We start from the raw sequence: 20985 nt of genomic DNA, 5'->3' as shown, positions 1-20985 counted from the left end.
GGAGGGAGGGAGGGAGGGAGGGAGGAAGGGAGGAAGGGAGGAAGGAAGGAAGGAAGGAAGGAAGGAAACTGAGTTTACTGGTTCATTCAGTCAAGGCTGAAATAAAGGCAGCTTAATCTGGATCTTTAAATCACCACAACACTTTTGCCAGAAATGTGTATTTGAACTCCAAACTTTATAGATTTCAATAATGTTTGATCTGTCACTTTTTCAGGCATCAATAAATTTACAAAAAAGCTGCGGAGTCCATATGCAATTGATAATAATGAACTACTTGACTTCCTTTCCAGAGTCCCTTCAGATGTGCAAGTGGTATGTAGGTTTCATTATTATAACTACAGGCATAGCTCATTTTATCGTGCTTCACTGATATTTCTTTTTATTTTTCTTTACACGTTGAAGGTTTGTGGCAACCCCGCATTGAGCAAGTCTATTGGAACAATTTTTCCAACAGCATTTGCTCACTCTGGGTCTCTGTGTCACATTTTGGTAATTCTTGAAACGTTCTGAACTTTTTCATTATTATTATATTTGTTATGGTGGCCTATGATCATTGATCGTTCATGTTACTATTGTAAAAAGATTAATACTTGCTGAAGGCTCAGATGATGTTTAGCATTTTTTAGCAATAAAGCACTTTTAAATTAAGGTATTACTGTTTTAGATATAATGCTATTGCACACTTAATAGACTTCAGTATACCATAAACAGAACTTTCATATGCACTGGGAAACCAAAATATTCATGTGACTTGAAACATTTGCTTCACTGCAGTGGCCTGGAAACAAACATGCAATATCTCTAAGGTATGCCTGTATCATTTTAATGTAGTGTGGCATTAGGTTTTAACTTTTATATCCATTTAATTTTGAAGGATTTAGAAGAGCTAAGTAAAGCTAATAAAGCCTGTAGAAGATTTTGCCATTCAGGAATTAGCCCAGTTGGGGTGTTATCCAAGAAGAACTTACAGAGAAGATTGGGGAATGAGAGGGCATTGCATAGAGAACCTACCAGGGTGTCAGGGGGACAATCCTCCCCCAAGGTTCAGCTGGAGTTTGTGAAGGGAAGTCACCATCACCTGAAGGAGGAATTAGGAATATTAGATGGTGAAAGCAAAGTATGCCAGCAGATATTGAGAAAAACATTCCTTAAATAAATTGCATGAATTAAGTGAGTTTTAAAGATGTCTGTTTTAGAGATCAGTGAAGGGGGAAAGAGTAACTGATTTTTGAGAACCGGGGCATATCTCAATCCTTTGAAAGCCTTGGAGGTTAATTAATGCCCATTGATCATTAAATATTTTCAGAGTAAAATGAGAAATGTTTTTATCAAACTATTGAAGCTGGGTTGCAGCAATACCTTTTTCCTTTGTTTCAGCTGAGTTTTTGATTTGGTATCAGACATGAGAGTGGGCTGGATGGAGATGAAGCTTATATTAAACAAGCACACAGTAAATAATTATAGAGAACCATTATTCGGCCCTTCAAAATAGATGGAGATGGTTCTGCTTTTAATGTTACTTGGGTATAGGCAATAGAGACCTCAGCCTGTTACCAAAGTTCACATCAGGGCTCTCATGTAGATTCTGGCAAGATTTCCCTTTTCTGCATCCCAGCTGCAGATCGCATACAGCTTCCAGAGCGAGCACTTTCTTTTTCCCCAAGCATAGTCTCCTCTCAATTCCTTTGCTTTTCCTTCCTTTGCCAGAAAGTGGCCACCTGACCAGCCTTTCTCTGAACTCTGTTTAAACAGGTGCAATACCAAGAACTGAAACCAGATCCTTCCCATAGCCCATGTAAAAGGAAGAAAAACAATCTTGGCTAGCCAGCTCCCAGCACTGAGGAGACCAGCATCTGTTTGGGAAGATAAAAGGAAAAGCCTTCAGCCTGAGCCGCATTTCCTTTCTTTCTGTTTTTTATTTATTTTGCCATTTTACCATGATTGAGAGAATTTGTAAATAGTGTACAAAGGCATATTATGTCTTTGAAAATATACTTCCATTGTACAGAATCAATTTGATTGATAAAGGTTTAGCTATTGCTGCGTGAAAGCCTTGTTAGCTGTGGATAATAATATAACACATTGGAACAACAAATGTAAGAATGGTAACATTGGGAGATACACATTTCTCTAATTACAAGTGTAAGAACTAGAATATTAAATGCTCAGCTGTGCTCTGATTAAATCTACATAAAATGTAAATGTCAATTTGATTTTAAAGTTTTTTTTTAATGTGACTATTTTTTATCTAAAAAGTAATCCATTACGGTTTTCTATGTTTTATACATTTCAAAAGGGAGGAGGGATCCCAGAACCTAAATAATGGAACAGATGCATTACAACTTAACATAGATTCGGATCCTGATATTCATTCCTGTGCAAATTATTTAGATATGACTAGGCTGACTTTAAGCTAATGAGTGAAGGTATATTCACCTCCTCAAGAGAATCTTCCACACACTGAAATCCTACAAAGAAAATTTCCGAATCTTCTATCATTCCATCTAAAACCTTAAAATCTCTACAGGACTACACAAAAAAATACTGCCAGGTTTATAAATGATCATTGCCTATAAGGATTTTTATACCAATCACTATTAATTTGTGCCAAATTAGCAAATTAGCAACCCAGTTCAGTTGTCAAAAATCTAGCAAATTAAATCCACATTGCTTTTGGTGTCAGATTATGCCTCTGTGCATCTAAAAATATTTAATACTCAAGTGTTCTCACAGAAAAAAAAAATGTATCTACTTTCTTATTAGGTTACTGAACTGCTTTAATATGCATATTATGATTTTTGTTATTAGTGTGAATTTTAACATAGAGGAGAATGCAGTGTGCTAAGTGATATGCCAGTGTTTCATTACATTCATTTATAGAAAATAAAATCATTCTTGAAAATATGAATGCATGCAAACCTATTTTGTAAAATAAACTGCTTATGGGGAGGGGGTTTGCCTTTGAAAATGTTTCACTACTTACCATAGCATCTATACTTAAAAATTGCATTCCCGACTCTCATGTAGTTTTTGTACCTAACTTCCTGGTATATCAAGGGAGTATACCTCTAGAGGGAGAGAATCTGGTGAGAATGTCTTACTTCCCTGACTTGGTAGGGGACTAAGCTTGGTTGAAATTGCTGCAGTGTTTTGCACTACTTTATTAACAATGGACTGGGATAGGGTGAAGGTGGGGGGTCATGCTGGAAAAATGTAGAAAAGCCAGAAGCGAGAAATATATATTTCACTCTATAGGAAGATTCTTTAAAAATAAATTTAATCTCATCAAAGTTGATTTTTAAAGTATTTTTATTTTAAAGCTATGTTGTTAAATACTGTTTCTTATGATAAAACTATTTTGATCTGTTTATACACTATGCTTGAAAGAATGTCAATTAAATTCCCTTTCTACAGAAAGGCTTTGACCTCAATATGCTCTATTTAGCGCATCATGTTTATAATGACATGCTTACATCCGCATACCATCATCGTTTAAGACAGACGTAATACTTCATGAAGTTGATGTTGCTACGGGAAGTTTACTGATGGAATAATTTGTTTGAAATAACTTTTGATTATACTTTGTGTGAGATTTGTGTTCTGTGCTGACATTGTCTACTCAAATGTCTACAAGCCTGATATTCTAACACCTCCGATGTACCTAGTGGGTAGCAACCATTAACAGATGACTAATTTCTGTTTCATGCTATCAAATTTCAGATGTTTAGTTCAATGGTAAGGTTGACTATTCACTGCATTAAATAAAAAAATAATCTTTTCTAAAAATAATCAGTACTTTTTTTTTGGTCTCATATAAATAATATTTTACTTAAAGAAACCCAGGTTTGGTTTGGAAGAAAAAAGGCTTTCCCTGAAACCTTGCGTGCTGTATAAAACGCAGCACCTTGCAGGGGTGAGTATCCAGTGACACTCCTAGAGAAGAACTATCTTGAGACATGAAAGTGATATTCAGGGGAAGCTTCATTGCTTTTACAAACTACTGCACTCACAGACTGAAAACAAGAGACTGAATAATACAACTTTAACCAGTTCTTTCTCCTTCTCACGAAGGCAAGATTTTGCCTTTTGAAAGCTGCTTAACTTAATTTGTTTCTGAGAGGTTTGTAAACACATAAATATTTTAAGATATCTTAAGAGACTGGTAGTCACTCTAACACCTATTTGGACTGCTATATACAGTAGTCATATGAACTATGAAATATATTCCTCAATATCCTTTACTGAGTAAATTCACTGAAGGTCATTCATTATCCAAACTACTATTATTGCCACTAATTGTGGTAATTTATAAGAAATGCATATTTAAAACTATTTCCATTTATAAAAAGAACATGGTAGTTCTTGTTTATTTTGGTGCTGGTTCCACAGACTCAAATTGATAGGTGCTGTCTGGATTCCAAATTAATTTTGAATCATTCTATACACTAGGATAATCTGAATCGAAAGATTCTTTAAGTGACTTTGCTCTGTGATATATTTATTGAGTACCAACTATATGACTTGCCCTGTCATAGGCAATGGTCAAACCAATGATAGCATATTAAAATCAAATCTGGAGTTAAAGTATAGTAAGAGCAAATTTTAATTGATGTTTCTGAAAGTATCTTTTATAGAATTTTATTGTGTTATTTAGAAGTGAAGAAAAATTTAGTAGTAAGTTCTCTTATCCAGGGACCATATTCCCATTTTGATCTCAATATCCAAATGTCTCTAAATGCTGAAAGGAATCGACTTCTGTATTAACAGGTCTTATTCAAAGGCTTTAATTTCAGTTTATACACTAGTTAAATATACCTAAATGTTTATTTTTGAGTTTTGTAATCAGCATTAAAAACAAATCAAAATATAAAAGGCAGTTCCTGTTCCAGAAATGCAAGTAAAGAGAGCCACCATTATACTTCTTGCAAAAGCCTGTTTATTATTAAATTAATGCTTAAATTCTGGGGCTTTAAATGTCAAGCGTGAGTGTGTGTGTGTATTTGTGTACAGATGCCTATTCATTTGTTTGATTAGTGTGTCTAGAATCAGCCTTTTCTAATTGCTTGGTCAAGTATGAATTAAAACCACATAAAAAATAATGAAAAGAATACTTACAATAGTGTCATTCCTTTGGATTATAATTCTCCTTCCCAGGATGACTGGTGTAACTCACTGAAAGAAAAAAATATAAAACATCCTTTTTTTCTGGTGAAACTGTTACCTCTTCTGCCTCAGTTTCTACATTTGTACAGTGGCAGTCACATCATGACTTATTCCAGCTGAATCGCTGAGATTTAAGAAATACCAAGGAAAATTTCTCATCATGTAAGAACATTATGCAGATAAAAACCCTTAAATGTCCAAAATGGGTCATATGCTATAGAAACTAACAACACTGTGAAAGGTTTGCAGGAATTTAATGTTTCTATCTGTGCTTTTCCAAAGGGATCTGGGGTTAAGAACCAAAAACCAAAAAAGGTCAGGGGAGATGAATCAAATAATTCAAATTGGTTTCAAATGAGTTTCAGTTTATTGGGCTATTCCTTCGCATTCTGAACTGGTAACAACAAAAAAAGTGTTCTGTTGCATGCACAAGCAGTATTTTTGTAGACAGGTTTTTTTTTTTTTTTTTAATGTATATGATGGTTTTGTCTCCAAACGTCACTGAAAAATTATATGACTCCATTTTAAAAAACGGTAACAAAATGGCACTGCTCTTCTGCTCTACTCAATTAATGGTGTTACTAGATTAAGCTGAAAGCTCTATTTGTATTAAGAAAAACAGAAATAGGTAAGTAGCTGTGCCAAAGTTTTTTTCAGTTAGTAGCAAAAATAAAATTGCAACGTAATTCTCCCCTGCTGTAGATTCTTCAATGGTCTTTCAAAAAGAGAAAAGGAATGACCAACCTGAGAGTCAATGAGCGAACCTACAAACCACCTCTCATTTTCTCGGGAATAAATAAATGCATCTGAGGAGACCTGGCTGAGTGAGGTTGTTACTGCTACTAGTGAGGCAAGATGGTAATATAGGCTTAGTTCCCCATTTTGGTCAAAGACAAGCTTCAAAATGACACGAGTCAACATGAGGCATTTTATTTTGCCAGAGTTCAAATGGTAAGTTAGGAAATGCTAACTGCATAGAGAAAGGTGTGCCCCTGGCCCCAACCACTTTTAATTGTCTCTTGATGACTGAAGACACATCTGAGACAACAGTCAAGAGTAATTACAAAGACAGCTGGACAACAGCAGAGAGGTGAGGGGGAAGCAGATGCCAAGATCTGTCCCAAGTTCAGAGATGTTCTTTTAATAAAGCTACTCAGAATACTGGAAACCTTAAAACTAAACTCTACATTATTTCCGCAAAACATTTTTCCTACAGTACTGATTATAACGATTACAAGTCAAAATCTGTGTATAACTTGTAATATTGAAACCATGGAAAACAATTTATTGATGTCAAGAACTAATAAACTCTGCAACCTTACACAATGGTATACCTACCCCTTCCCTTTGTCCTGGAACTCTTACAAAGTTCAGATTTCACTAACACAGAGACCTAGCAAACCGTAGGAAGGTCTCTGAAGCACATGGTAACCCACCCAGAAAAGTAAAATACTATGTACGTTTTTAGAAGTAGTTTTAAAACAGATCAATGTAGTATTCGGTCTTATTTGAAGTTGCTGAACATTACCTTTTAAATTTCCCTGTAGGATGAAAAAAAGCATTTTCAGATATAATAGATAAAAACTTTTGGGGGGATATCATGAAACATCCAGCATTTGATAATTTAACCAAGAATCAGGCATACTAACTCTTATAGGGTGGGTTACCAGGTACACACCATCCATTCTTCTGGCACTATGATGCTAATACAAAGAACACACATGTACTTGGATTTCTCAGTGACTGACAACAACACTGACAAGCAAGTGAGAAATCTACCCAAAAAGACACAGTGATGTGATACTCACCAGTGTACTGTAGTTATGATGTAGGTATCCAATGTATTTATATAAAACAATTGTTAAAATATTGTATTTTGAATTGTACTACTTAAAACAGTAACTTACAAGAAGCCATTTTCCTCACCTTCACAGAAGAGGTGCAAAATAATATGCTCTGGACAACAGTGGCAAGACACTTTCGCTCAGAATTCTCTCAGTAGACGACTGACTGCTTACATGTGAATTAATGCTGTAAATAATAATATTTAGAAGGGAATTTTTTCCAGGTGTATTATAATAAAAGAAAACAATTCTCAATTTAATCACACAGTAGTGAACTTCCTTTAAAGGAATTTAAGATACAGCCTTTGATAAATGTAGTCATCATTTAATCTTACAGTTTCTCCCTGATTTGGGGTGTTGAATCTGGAAAAAAAAAAAAATCAGAACAAGTAATTCTTCAGGTTCCCTGAAAGCTTCTAAAATCAGAAAAGGCTAATAGTGAAGATATGGTATCATGACTCCACAAGGTGTCTACATGAAGTTTAAACTTTAGCAATTTAGGAATCCTACTAAACAGTAATGACCCCGCCCAATATGGTAGGGCACTGCTTTGAAGAGGCTTAAACAGAAGACAGAAGCAGCGTATCAGTAAAATAAGCCAGATTTACTTTCAAAGGAAGGGCATATAGTCCAAGAGTATTATTTGAGATCTGCATTAGATGATACTAGGCTTAATTACATCCTTACCTTGAAGAAAAATAGCATATTTTAAAAATGCACTTTATATTTTAAAAAGTCCAGTAGATGCCAGTTTAAATAAGACAACTTTAGAAAAATTTCAAAACTGATTCTTATTTATATTAGGAGCATTACTTTAAAAAATAAATTGGCTACTGGTGTTATACACAAATATAAATCATGTTGCAGAGAAACTTGGAGAAGTGAAAAACAAATATTCAAAATTCTATCAGAAATACACCACTATTAGCAATGGATTTGCTTACAATCTTTTCCCCTCTGTAATTTTACTTAGATAAAATAATTTTTAATTACATTTAAATAGTTTCTATTTTTTAAAAAGGACTAAAATTAATCCAGGAAAAAGGAATTAAGGGAACAAGTTCAACCCCTTTTTATAAATGGCTTTCAACCTCTCTTTAAGTCTATTTCCTCCAATAACATGACTGAGTATGAACTTAAAAGTATTTTGAAAAAAAGAGTAAAAGAACTAAAATCATGGGAAAACAAGAAATGAGAAATCTAGATTTGCATCACTTTTAAGAAAGGACTGAATATCACTAGTCGAAATAGCCTATTTCTGATGATACCATTAAAACTGGTATTTTTATTCTTTATTTTGAGTGAATTTTAACTAAAAGAATCTTCCACCAAACACTTATCTTGACCCTTGGTTTACTGAACATTGTTCAAAATTTTCAAAGACAGTTTGTTCCTGAGATGAGGAGATCTGTCTGCCATTTTTCTGATTTTATACCTTCACTACCTCCTCAGTATATTAAACAGCATCTAGAAATCTTTACCCTCTTTAAACCACAATGATTCCTAACCATTTTCCCTCATCCCTTTGCCAAGTTTTCATCTTTACAATTCTGCTTTTAAGTTTTCATGGAAAGCTCTTTAAAATGAATATTTTAACACCACATATTACTTACTGCTCCATAATTTTGTCTCTGTTATAAAATAGAAACAATGCAAAGTAGAAAAAAATGCATCTTCAGGATGAAGTCAGATAACCAAGATATATATTCCTTAAAACCAAAACAAAAAGCTATTACAAATCAAACCATTCTGGTCATTAGAAAAATTTATCAGTGTCATGACATAAACCATGGCTGACCTAACCTTTAAGTTGAGAAGTACTGACAACAAACTAAATTCTTTTTATCTGTCACCACTTTAAGATTAATGATTTTTTTCAACATGACTATTTCATCTGAGGACAGAAGAATGGAAAATCATTGGAAATTTTAGTTCATCTCTTATTAAGATAAATGATAGTATAATAGGTGTAAATTCAAAGCTGGATTCCAGACTTTCAGTTCAGTGCAATTTACCTGCTGGAAGTGCTAAGCACATTTTTAAAAAATTCCACTCTTTGGTAGAAATAAATCATACATTCCAACGTAGTCATTCTCTATTAATGTTTAACACTCATTATGCATTAATGTTCACTTGATCTAATTTAGATACTTTTGAAAGGAAGAGGATTAGATTTACCAAATCTGGGTTCAACTGTCTGAAAAGATTTGGGGACCACAGTAAAAAGACAAAAATTTGGAGAAAATGTTTCATCTTTAACTGGAGACAGCTCTTTATAGATGCTTGAATAAGGAACTTAATTTTTTTGGTCTATGTTAAGGGTAATACTACATATTACAAATTAAATATATAAAAATAACATTATATACTTATCTTATTAGGAATATTATTTTTATATAACTAATCACTGGTTACACTTTGTTGATTTAACACTGTTGGATCTTAATTCAGCAAGTAGTTTAAAAACAGAATTCACTATATTTGTTCTAAAAAAGAAAAAAATATATATATATATTCAACAGTACAAATACAATATTACAAAAAAAATCAATCACTTGTGTCTAGTGCTAAGGGTTATATTTCAAGATTACAAAAATATATAGTGTAAGTGTATTTGAATTATATGCCTACACCAAAAAACAAACAAAACCCAAACCATATGGTAATGAATTCAAATACATAAAATATTAGAAAATATTTTGTACATCAAATATAAATACAAAATGTAATTTTGATTAACACAAAAGTACTAATTAGCAAATTCCTCTGTGATAAAAAGTTAATCACTTGGATTTGTGATTGGAAAATGTCCTTTTAAAAATAATTTAATATAATGTTCCCCACCCCCAGCAATTCACGTAAATTCATGTGTCTAAGAAAGAAAGTTGCTTGGTACTTTCATAAACTGGGAAGCATGAGTTAAAGTATAACATTTTGGATGTGCTCAAAGATTAGCATTTACTTAAGAGAGAAAACTTTTTTGACTGTCTAACAATCAATAATGTTAAAACTATCTTGTTTGTTTCCTCTGAAAAGGTCTTCTTTTAGTGCGATTTGCAGTACTCTAAAAGATGTATGCTTAAAACCTAAAAAAACAATACCACAACCTTTTCTAATTAACTTATAGTCTAATAATCTCTGATTCTGTATCAGAGCAAATAACCACCAAAGTACATCATCCTACCATAATTCTCCTTAACCTACAAGGTGAATTTTTTGATAACATAATTTGATTTATAAGAAATAGTTAACTATTCCATGTCTTCAGTTTTGACATCACCAGGCACAGCGTAATTCCAAAAATGCCATCACTGACCTTTCTAACTCAATCCACATTTGTTATAAAAACAATTATCATTCTGAATTTTGCAAGCTCCACGTCAGCAAGAGGTGCGACTGGTGTGGAAGCTACGTGATAAACGCCTGAGGGAAAGAGTGCCTCATGTCACTCAAAAATGACCCCTTTCTACTGATTAAGGGGCAACAGTGACAGGCTCTCATCAAGTTCATCACTTAACTGGAAAGGTGTGTAAATGCATATGGATTGCACATTCCATCAAAAATTTTCTCCTGTGAAGGTATTAATTTAACTTTCTATAACAGAATAAGCAAAAATGGCAAACATTTCCTAGTGTTTATATAAAGGATCCTAGCATTAATGCATTTATCTAGGAATGAGTACTGGGGTTCACTAAGATTGCAAAAGCACACACCACACTCTATTCACTCTGAAACTGCTAGTCACACTGATCAAATGATTAAACTATCAAACCCTTCACATTTAAAATGAAACGAGAACACCAATTATTACTGTAAATTTAAGAAACACCCAAACTGAAATTAATTTTCTTCAACAGCCTATACAGAAGACAATAAAACTAGACTTACCTTCCTAGAATGTAAGATTTTCCTCTTTTACTGTAGTCAGCCCCTGTCAAGCATACCACCTGGTACATAATAGGTGTTCAAGAAACGATGAATTCAAAACACTGATTAATTTAGCATTTAATTTATATGAGGACAAATGTTTTTCTGGTTATCTTGGACTTAATGAAATGACAAAAATTGTATATACTTGGACCACTTTATTATGTGTAGGGAAATTAAGAACTAGTAAGCTCGAAAACTTCATAGAGACCCTTCCTAAAAAGCTGCCAGGAAACATTCTAAAATCTTTTATATTCCAAATGTTTGTGGGGATTACGCATAGAGAAAGCTGAATCTTAACAGCTCAGAAATCTCCTTCCAAGCTTTATTTTCTATTGTAATAAGGGCTTTCATAGGCCTTTTTTTCTTTTTTCTTTTTAAAAAAAAAAACAACTCCATTGAACTATGATATGAAATCTGGCAGAGTACAATGATAAATAGCATTACTCAGCCTTCGCTTCTCTTCAGTGGCTGCAACTTTGAGATGCCTACAGCTAAAATGCCAGGGGTCAGAAAGTCTATGAATTTTATCTATTAAAATTTCCCCTTTCTCTACATCTAAAATAAATTTGAGGCAATTATTATGTTTTCTAAAATAAAACATAAGTAATATGGGAAATAAAGTTTCTTATTGCAGGTTTAAATTCATATATATTTATTGGTATTTTTAACTAGGCCACAAAGCAGTAATCTGTTTGCCAAGTTATACTTTTGAAGAAGTACAAACTGCAATGACACCTTCTTGAGGTAGAGACTTCAATGGCATTTGAGTGTTTAATATTTCATGTCAGCATGGCTTGTAGAAATTGGCAGACAGAACAGTTATGAATTATTAATACTAATTGCAACTAAATGAATATTTCTTGCGAACATTTAATTTAGAAAACTACTTTTTCTTAGCAGTTAATTATCTACTTTTTCTTAGCAGTTAATTATCTCATTAACTTAGAATTATTAGCAACTTAAGAAATTACTATCTAAATGATTCGTTATAACTAAAAAGAGGAGTTAAGAATGCAAAAGGAAGTAACATTTATTAAGTGCCATATAGGGTGAATGGCTAATAACTTAATTCTATCATGACCAAGATACCTGGTGTTATTTCCACTTGACAGGTAAGAAAACCAAAGCTAGAAAGAAACCTGCTTTGTAATTCAGTTAGTAAGAAATTACACAAGGATTTGAAACTATGTCTGTTTGATGTCAAAGTCTATGTTTTTATTAGTTTACCAAGCAAGTGTTATTCCACATGCCTTCACAAGTGACGTAAAGTGGCTACTCTTTGGAATAAAAATGTTCCTACACATCATCTGGGGAAGCACTTTACTCTCTATGAGCATTATAACGTTCCTTAGTCATGTTTTCTCTGATATTTTGGCAACTAACAGTAAACATCAAAAGAGAGTTGTATGATGTCACATTTGAAGGCTAACTAGAAACAGCTAATACTTCTTACAGTATGTGTAAAAAATTACTGATTTAAAAATGTAGGAAAAAAACTTGACTTTTATTCAGAGTTGATAAAGTAATGTAGCAATTTTTAGTTTAGACTGTAAACCCAGTAATAAGACTCTCAGCATTTGTATCCTGCTAAAAGATCTATTTCCAAAATAAAACTAAAGTGTGCTTCTTTAGCAGATTAATTGCTGTGAGATCATCACTTAAGTTACATAAAATCGAAATGGAAGTTCTGTTTCTTTTCCAGCTGTATCACAATGTAACTTACTCCCACTAGTAAAGCAACTCCAGTTTCAAAAGTAATTATTATCCATATCCTTTCTTTTAGTTTTACTACAGATTACTATTAGGAAAAACTGCAAATTGAAATGTTACTACTCTGTAAATACATACTGTACATTAAGATTTTAGATAATCTCAAATTCTTTACTTTGTTGCCATTTATAATCTTAATATTTAATAAAACATTATGAAGCAAAATGTTTTCACTTACAGAACAGTGGTTACATGGAGTAGAAATACACTTTCTATAGGAACTGCTAAAATAAAATAGATCAAGGGATCAAACTATTAGCACATTTACTAAATTTAAAAACCAAAAGAATATATTATTGTGAATTTTGAAATGTTTATTTTAGAAACACGTAAAACTGAGTATTTTATTCCAACAGCCTACAGAGAAGAAACAGGGAGCTACATGTTTATAGGTGCACATTTGCATGAATATTCTTGCCATGATGCTAAGACCCAGAACACCTAGAAGAGAGGACATTACATTTTGATTTGAAAAAATATTTAAATTAAAAAATTTTACATGTACAATATAAATAAATAATACTTTTAGAACAAAAAATAATAAAGACTAATAAATGCAATGTGTATCAAACAAAACTATTTTTTACTTTTGAGTTAAGTCCTACACACTGGAAAAAGAAGCCTATACTATGATTTGGATAAGTTCTTTAAGTGCTTTAAAGATTTAGCAAGGCTGCAAATTCTGTCAATAAATAAATGAAATTATTTATTGTTTATAAGCTATGAAGTCCATAATAAATGACAAAGCAAGCTGAGCAGGTTTAGAAAGCTGACCCATATTTTCTGTTATCATCATGAAAACTCAGTGACTGACCGACACATCATTTCCAATGTCACCAATAAGGCCTCAGTGTGTACTCCAGGACACGCTTTTAAATTCTCAGGGAGTTCCTTAAGAATATTTGGGAGTTTCTGCAATGTCTTTATATTTCTAGCATAAAGATCCAATAACCAGTCAGTACGAGCACTAGTGGTTTCCTTATAATTCTGACAAACTATAAGCAGGTCATTTAGATGAGTTAATCCTCTGAAAGCTAAGAAGAGCTCTGAAGACAAACCAAAAACTGAACAAAAATTTAGCAACATCCTACTAAGTAAAAATGAGCCAAATTCAAGTTGCTGGTGGTAAAAATGTTTCTCTGCTTGTGCATGAAAGTTCTCCACTGTATCTTCTATTTTTGTGATAGCAAATAGTTCTTCCTTGACTTGAGATGATACCACATAATCCAAGGGCAATTCCCCCTTAGAGTTCCTCTGCTGCAGAAGCACTGGGCCTGTGAAAAAGAACATGCAAAACCGTTAAGAGTTAAACATTCTTATTTTGGCAGTGTAACAGCCATTTTCTCTCTCCTTTTTTCCCCAAAGCATCCAGGGCTCACTTTACAGTCATATTTTGTAGTAATTCATATTGACATAATTAACTGGTTCTATATACTAACTAATAAAGGTGCATTAGAAAAAAATAATCTAGTCAATTGCCTAATCAGGTTTGCCTAAAAGCACATGCCTTAGTTCAATAAATAACATATATGGTTATAAATTAAAAAAAAAAAACTTTGATAAAACTTTATAAGTTGCCATCTTCAAATAAGAGTATCAGTGTTCCTGGAGAAAATTTAAAAAAAATACATTTATCTTAAATTCTGTATAAGAGCCTTAACGGTATTTCATAATATCACCAAGCGGAAAAAGTACTGACCCCTTCCATTGCTAATAGGCAATGGTAGCAGTGCAGACTGCAAAACTTTGCCCAGACACAGAACACGTTTTTCATTATCCTTGCTTATGTTCAATTTTTAATATGGGTAACTGATTCACAAAAAGTAAATATTAACTGCTCTGGGAAAAACTCAGATTTCATCCATCTATGCTAGCTACACCCATCTAACCATCTACTAAGAAAGTTTTGAATATACAGTTTATCCCCTGGGTAGTTAAGGATGATATGAGAGGGGCAAAATAACAATGACTCAGTATTTGGTCACACAGCAAAGTACAGGAGTACTTCGCACCTCTGCCAGTCAAGTCCTATAATTATTTATGTACTTTGCCATAAAAATGTTACAAGGGATATAAAAGTTTGAGTACTAGCAGACATAATCAGAAGATTCTACCATACAACACAGATCTTATTGTCAGAGATTACAGATCATAGCTGCTAAAACTCTTAATGATGAATCTGATGAGACACATGTAGTGGCCTAGATATAAAATGTAATTAATGTAAAAGATCAACCAGTAATGACATACGATTAATGTATAATTTACGGAAAACATTCTAAATCAAAATTAGATCTGTTTTCATTATGTTGATATTTCAAAAAAAATGTTTCAAGTTATTCCTGTTTAAAAGAGAAAATACAACAAAATTATGAACACAAGATACCAAAAGTAAACAAAGGTTTTAGAAACATAATTTAAATTATTGCTCTCAATACTGAGCGACTCACAATGAAGAGATAATATAGTTTCTACAATGATGGTGTCAAACCATTTGACAGGTCCAAACTCAGATTATACCTAAGGCAAAGAGAAATCTGTATGATTGCTGAAGGACCTTGATAAATGCAAATACAAGTAGATTTCCTCTCTTGGGACAAAGAACTCATCAATTTACTATTCTTCACCAGAGGTCCTAAAACAATTCACATTGGTTAGTATAATGCCTTCTTCTTCTGAAAAGTTGGACTTAATACCTTAATACAATAATGGCTTTTACATCACTTAGACCAATTGAAGCAAAGCCAAATATTGGCTTGGAATGTCACATACATAGTTAAGTAGAAAACTAAAACACTTAGGAGATATAACAGTATGGTTTTGTAAACATATAATACTAAAAAAAGTGTAAAAACTGAAAAATACATCGATTATGAAATGGTATAAGTAAAACAGACACACTAAGGCCTTTAGGGGGCAGGAGAAGACTATAAATAACCAAACATGTTAAACTACCATGATATAGAGCCTTCCTCAGATAGATGACAGATAGATATAGATATATAGTAAAGAGATAGCTAAGGAAAATATGCTGTTTATTTTCATGCAGAATCAAATAGCTTTAATGACTGGATAAATAGTACAACAGTATTTTTAGTACAAATAAAAGTAATAGGAAATTTATACAAATCTTTGTGTATTATAAGCTAGTCATCACTTTGTTTTTCCTTTTAAAACGCAAATTAGTTTTGAACACTTTGATATAAAATTTATATTATTCAGTTCAGATATAAGAAGAATATCACTGAGTTAGGGGGTGGAAAAAAGGGTTCTGAAAGCAGAGATCAGATAAGAAATCAGCAGAAAAAGCAGTAGATGAATATTAAGCTCAAGTTACTTCCATCACATACCCTCTACACAACAGTTATTATCATTTGGAAGTCCTCCTACTTAACTTATTGACTACAAAATGTGAATGAAGAAAAGATATTATTCTAGGATGTCTTTTTTGTAGTCTATAAAGAAAAGACTAATTAAAGAAAAGAACAATCGTTAGCAGTTATATAGAGGAAATGAAACAAGAATGAAAAACCCAAGTACTCACAATTGAACATTTACATCCATTTATTAATAAGCTTTCAGAAATGGCTGGTTTACAGACATTACACACTTTAAGTAAAAGGATTAATAGTAAAAACCAACACACTCAATTCAAAATACACTCTCATAACAAAGGTAAAAAGGCTTAATAATACAATAAATAAATACATTTTATGAAAAGGTTTTTATCCTCAGTAAATAAAAGGTGCTTACATTCTAGCAGACTTTTCATCTTTACTTTTTCATTAAAATGTAATAAAGGCATCTTTCCTTATAGAGCTTAAAATATAAAATACTTTCTACCTCTGAGGGATTCATCAAAAAACTGGATAATTTATCATAACCCGTTTAGCATAAATGCACTCACCCCCATGCTGGAGTAGCAGCTTGCCAATTTCTACATGTCCGTTTGACAGTGCATCATGCAAAGGAGTCACCCCGTCCACTTGAGTGAGCAGATCTACCTCTGGACAACGTTGCAAAATTTCCTGGACACATACTGTGTTGCCATAGTTACAGGCTTCATGCAAAGGCGTCCAGCCAGCATTGTCTAAATTAGAAATCAAGGCAAATTTTAAAACGGCAAAAGTAGGACTTTGGTAGTGAAGTATTGATATTTTACTTCCCTTCTCAGTGTGACTTTCTAAGTGCCTCATATACAAATAGAACTCTTTGATAAAAATGCCTAGGGTGTAATCATATTTCTAATTGTAAAAAATAAATTAAAAACTATTTTAAAATATTGATGTTGGGATCTGATCAAAATATAGATGTCAAAAAATGGTTGTGCACTATTATACATCAATATGTGATGAATTTCTTGGTTTTGCTACTAGCAATACTTTAAAGATATGTTAGGTAAATATACTTAAATGATTTTTCTTAATGTTGAAATTAAACTATTTAATATCACAAATATTAAGACATTGAATTAGACAACAAAGATTTAGAACTTACCTTTAACATTGATGTCTATTCCTGGCATAGAGAGAAGAAGAATCAATTTCTCCACTTGGTTATTTATGCAAGCCCTATGGAGGGCTGTTTCTCCTGCCATAAAAAATTAATAGATTATTCCAGAGAAGACAAGATATCAACTAAAGAAAATAATCAAAGGGCATGAACTAGGAGATCTGGCCCCATGCCAGAAAATTATTTATTGAGTTTTCCTTTTGACTGGTTTAAACATCTCTCACATTAAAAAAAAGAGGGGGGAGGGAACCCCACCAATCCATAGAGCCTCTCTGTTCTATCAGCAATTCAGCAATGAAATTCTACTAAAGGTTTAATATAGGCATTGTCTCCCCCTAGTTCAAGGTTTGAAGTTTCAATCCTGCTATAAAACCCTCAAATGATCAGAGAACACCAAATATACTGGGTTTTGCAGCAATAAAAGTTTAAAGTGCAATTGCCCTCTCTTAAATTTATTCATGAACCTACGTTAAATGTATGGCTCTTTTTTATACAGCATTTATAGCTTAATTCAAATGAATGTTTCTGGCTAAGCATGAGTGCCTCTACACACTCAAGTGTAATTCAGAACTTCAAATCCATTAACAGATGGTTTGCTGCTTCTCAATAGGCTGTCTGGCTTGGCTACAGCAGCACAGAGAAGGAGAAATGGGGGAATCTTAATATAAACACACACACACGCACACGCACATGCACACACACGAAAAAAATCCCTAGTACCATTTAAAGCTGAACAAGAATGACAAATAGAATGGCAAAGTCTTTTCTAGGAGGGGTGCAGTTAGTGCCTGCTGCCTAAAATTGACTACACCCCTCTCTGCTGTAAGCAAGATTAATAAGATATAAGTGATAATTTGATGTAAGGAGAATTTAAAAAAACATAATAACTGCTTTGAAAACAAATGAAATACATATTGAATCAAACTTTCTTGCTATAAAATACTAAGTAGCACATTTTTCCAGTGTTCAGTTTTACAGATTATCTCTGTAACTTCTACCAAAACATTTCTTTAACAAGCATTGAAAAGCTTTCGAAGTTTTTCTCTACTATTTCTCAATTCTCTTCCTCCCTCCAGTTCCTTCTGCTGTTCAGCTTAAAGCCATTCATATTCATTTTACTTTCTGACACAATAAACAAAGAAAAAGGACACAGTTTTGTGACGTTAATATCTGAGTTCACATTTAATACATTTTTCATATTTTGAGCCAAACGGGCAGTTATTTTGAATTTGTGATATGCTATTATGAACTCATCTCATGTTGAAAGATGATGAAAGCTTGGTGCCATAATGATAATATTTGTATTAAAAACACGATATAGCTCATAAACAAGAGACTTGGCAATTTACTTTGGCCAGATACAGACTCTTGGTAGTAATTTATAATTTTGAGTTAAGGGGTACCTAAGTAAAAGAAGTGCCGGAGTGAATTATTACAACGCTATTCTTGTTACTCCATCCCTTTAGGTACTTAGGTTCCAGTATAGTTAGAACCAAAAGCCAAGCACATTTCATAGTCTGGGCTCAATGCCTGGAAGAAAAGAGTCCATATGCTTAACACAGCTATGTAACATAGCCTACTTCTCATTCTTTGTTCACAAAACGTCTAGGACTGAAAGAGATGAAGACTGAATTATACTTTCAAATCACAAGACACTGATCCTAAGCAGCACAGGTTGAGGTGGAATAGAAAAGTAAGGCAGGCAAGTCTGGAATGAGCTCAACATGAGTTACACAGTGTTTAATATTTGAAAAGGCAGGTGGAGAAAAGAAGGGAGGAATACTCTATTACACCAGGTATTAAACACTTTTTTTTTTTTTTGGTATAAATGCCAGTTCACAAAAATAATATGCTCTCCAGGAAGGTATTTCCTGGACCTAGTCCAATATTTAAGTTCAAGCATTCATCAGGGCCAGTGTGTAAAACTTGCAAATACTGACTATAACCACGAAAAGTTCCTAGCATAAATTAATTTAGATACTTGGAATACCTTTTAAATTAGTCTTGTGAAAATTTATCTTTGTAACCAAAGAGGGGCAATTCTCCTTGGAACACGACAATTCTCCTTCTGACTTCTTTTTCAATCTTTTTAATGATGAGGAACATTTAGCAAGATTCAGCTCTCTGAAAAGAAAGTAAGACATAATGAAAGCTTGTTTTTCACCAAGGCGTAGAAGCACAAATTATATGGTGAGTTAAAAAAAAAAAATCTAGACTTCTTTTAATTTAAACCCCCTTATTCATTCAAATCTTTACTGCTTTCTATTTTTATATTTATTTCAACTGTACAGAAACAAATTTTATGCATTAATTTTCATTTTATTACCCTTGCACCCCCCAACAGCCCACCAAAAAGTTTATGAATATTGAATGTCCAGTAAAGCAGACGAGACCAAGTAAACCATATTTGGCAGAGAGACTAAAGCAAACTGCTAAGATCAAAATGCAGGCCCCTACTCCCTATTCTTATGTTCATATTCTAATCCTATCCTCTTCTTCCTAAAAAGATTTCAGGTTTTCTGAATTTTATATAGCATACTTTTAGAGGAGGTTTCTCATTTGGGGAAAGCTATTGTAACAACTCAGAGTATCTCACATGGCGATGCATTCTGAAATCCCATCTATATTATATACAAGTAGTACTTTAAAAATCACAAGGCAAAAATTGTGTGGAACAATAATTTGATGAAGAGTTTTATTTCTTTTGAAAAAGACTTAATAGAAAGTGTGTACCTTGAATTAAAGAAAGTGAAAATGTTGATCATGTGCATTTATAGGTATAAAACTGAGTTTTCTGCTATCAGTATAATTCAGACAACATCTCAGATAAAGATACAGTTCAAGAAATGCCTAAGAAGAAGAGCTGTACTCGAAAACAAAGCATAGCTAGTATATAAGCATCACTTACGGTAACTCTGGCAGCCCTTCCACTTGTTTCTGTTTAGCACCATTCAGCATAATTAAAGCCCTCTGAGATTCAAAGCGAGGCCGCTGTCCTATTTTCTTTGGTATCTGCATCTTTCCAGTCCCATGCACACCAGTTTTCCCCAAAGCTGGCAAATAGGAATATACCTGTTGCAAAATAATATTATATTGTTTTCTCAACTACAAAAACCTGGAAACAGTAAAAAGAAAATACTTGATTCATTTCACCATTAAATTTAGTTATAATTTCTTGGTTTCATCACTATGGTTGCCACCCTATCTCATATGAACATGCTAAAATATTAAGAAAGCTGCTAGTTCCATGTCATTAAGTCAATATGACATACACAAGAAAAATGACTTCTTCAAAATAATTGTTTTTTTGAATTCAAATTTGACACTCATTTAGGAAAGTTCTTTTGATGAGTCTTATGCCCAACTTGTTATAATTAGCCTATTTTTAGTATTTATGGTTTAAGTACAACTGGTATTTTGTCATTTCCATTTTGGTAATGTCTTCCTTCAACAGAAAAGAAGTCTGGAATAAACAGAATGAGGAGCGCAAAAGTCACTGAAGACAAGGATTGTTGCAAACAGTATTTGCCCAATCTGACCAATTATTAACAAGCATATTTCTCATTTGTTGAAGAAACTGATGGAGATATTAGATATCAATAATAGCTAAAGATAGCCAAGATAAAACTGGAAAACCTTGGATCAAATCAAGTTTATATGTGTATATACATAGGATAACTGGAATAACCTTTGGCATCATTTGCAAATTTTGCTTTTTAAATACCATTAAATACTATGTAGAATGTTTCTGGATCAAGGTCTTTCC

At 33.0% G+C, this 20985-nt stretch overlaps 2 protein-coding genes across 14 annotated transcripts in view; one reads left to right on the top strand and one right to left on the bottom strand.

The window, feature by feature from the left end:
* MCTP1 (multiple C2 and transmembrane domain containing 1) overlaps nucleotides 1-4991 on the top strand; it is a 541550-nt gene extending 536559 nt beyond the window's left edge. For 7 of the 13 annotated variants that reach the window (XM_060296015.2, XM_060296014.2, XM_060296016.2 and 4 more), the window contains 2 exons: nucleotides 215-312; nucleotides 1753-4989. In XM_060296015.2, coding sequence (XP_060151998.1) covers nucleotides 215-312; nucleotides 1753-1824 — 170 coding nt within the window. In that variant the 3' untranslated portion in view covers nucleotides 1825-4989. Of the gene's footprint in view, nucleotides 1-214; nucleotides 313-1752 lie in introns of all 13 variants that reach the window. The other 6 variants (XM_060296023.1, XM_060296022.1, XR_009563429.2 and 3 more) reach the window with 5 other exon arrangements.
* Nucleotides 4992-12196: 7205 nt separating this feature from the next.
* SLF1 (SMC5-SMC6 complex localization factor 1) overlaps nucleotides 12197-20985 on the bottom strand; it is a 67002-nt gene continuing 58213 nt past the window's right edge. The window contains exons 17-21 of the mRNA XM_030847803.2: nucleotides 20128-20291; nucleotides 19210-19343; nucleotides 17205-17297; nucleotides 16615-16797; nucleotides 12197-13981 (exon numbers count right to left, since the gene is read on the bottom strand). Of these exons, the coding sequence (XP_030703663.1) occupies nucleotides 13500-13981; nucleotides 16615-16797; nucleotides 17205-17297; nucleotides 19210-19343; nucleotides 20128-20291 (1056 nt within the window). The 3' untranslated portion in view covers nucleotides 12197-13499. The remainder of the gene's footprint in view (nucleotides 13982-16614; nucleotides 16798-17204; nucleotides 17298-19209; nucleotides 19344-20127; nucleotides 20292-20985) is intronic.

The sequence above is a fragment of the Globicephala melas genome, chromosome 3 (assembly GCF_963455315.2).
Source record: "Globicephala melas chromosome 3, mGloMel1.2, whole genome shotgun sequence".
NCBI classification, from domain to species: Eukaryota; Metazoa; Chordata; class Mammalia; order Artiodactyla; family Delphinidae; genus Globicephala; species Globicephala melas.
This window is presented reverse-complemented; position numbering and strand designations above follow the sequence as displayed.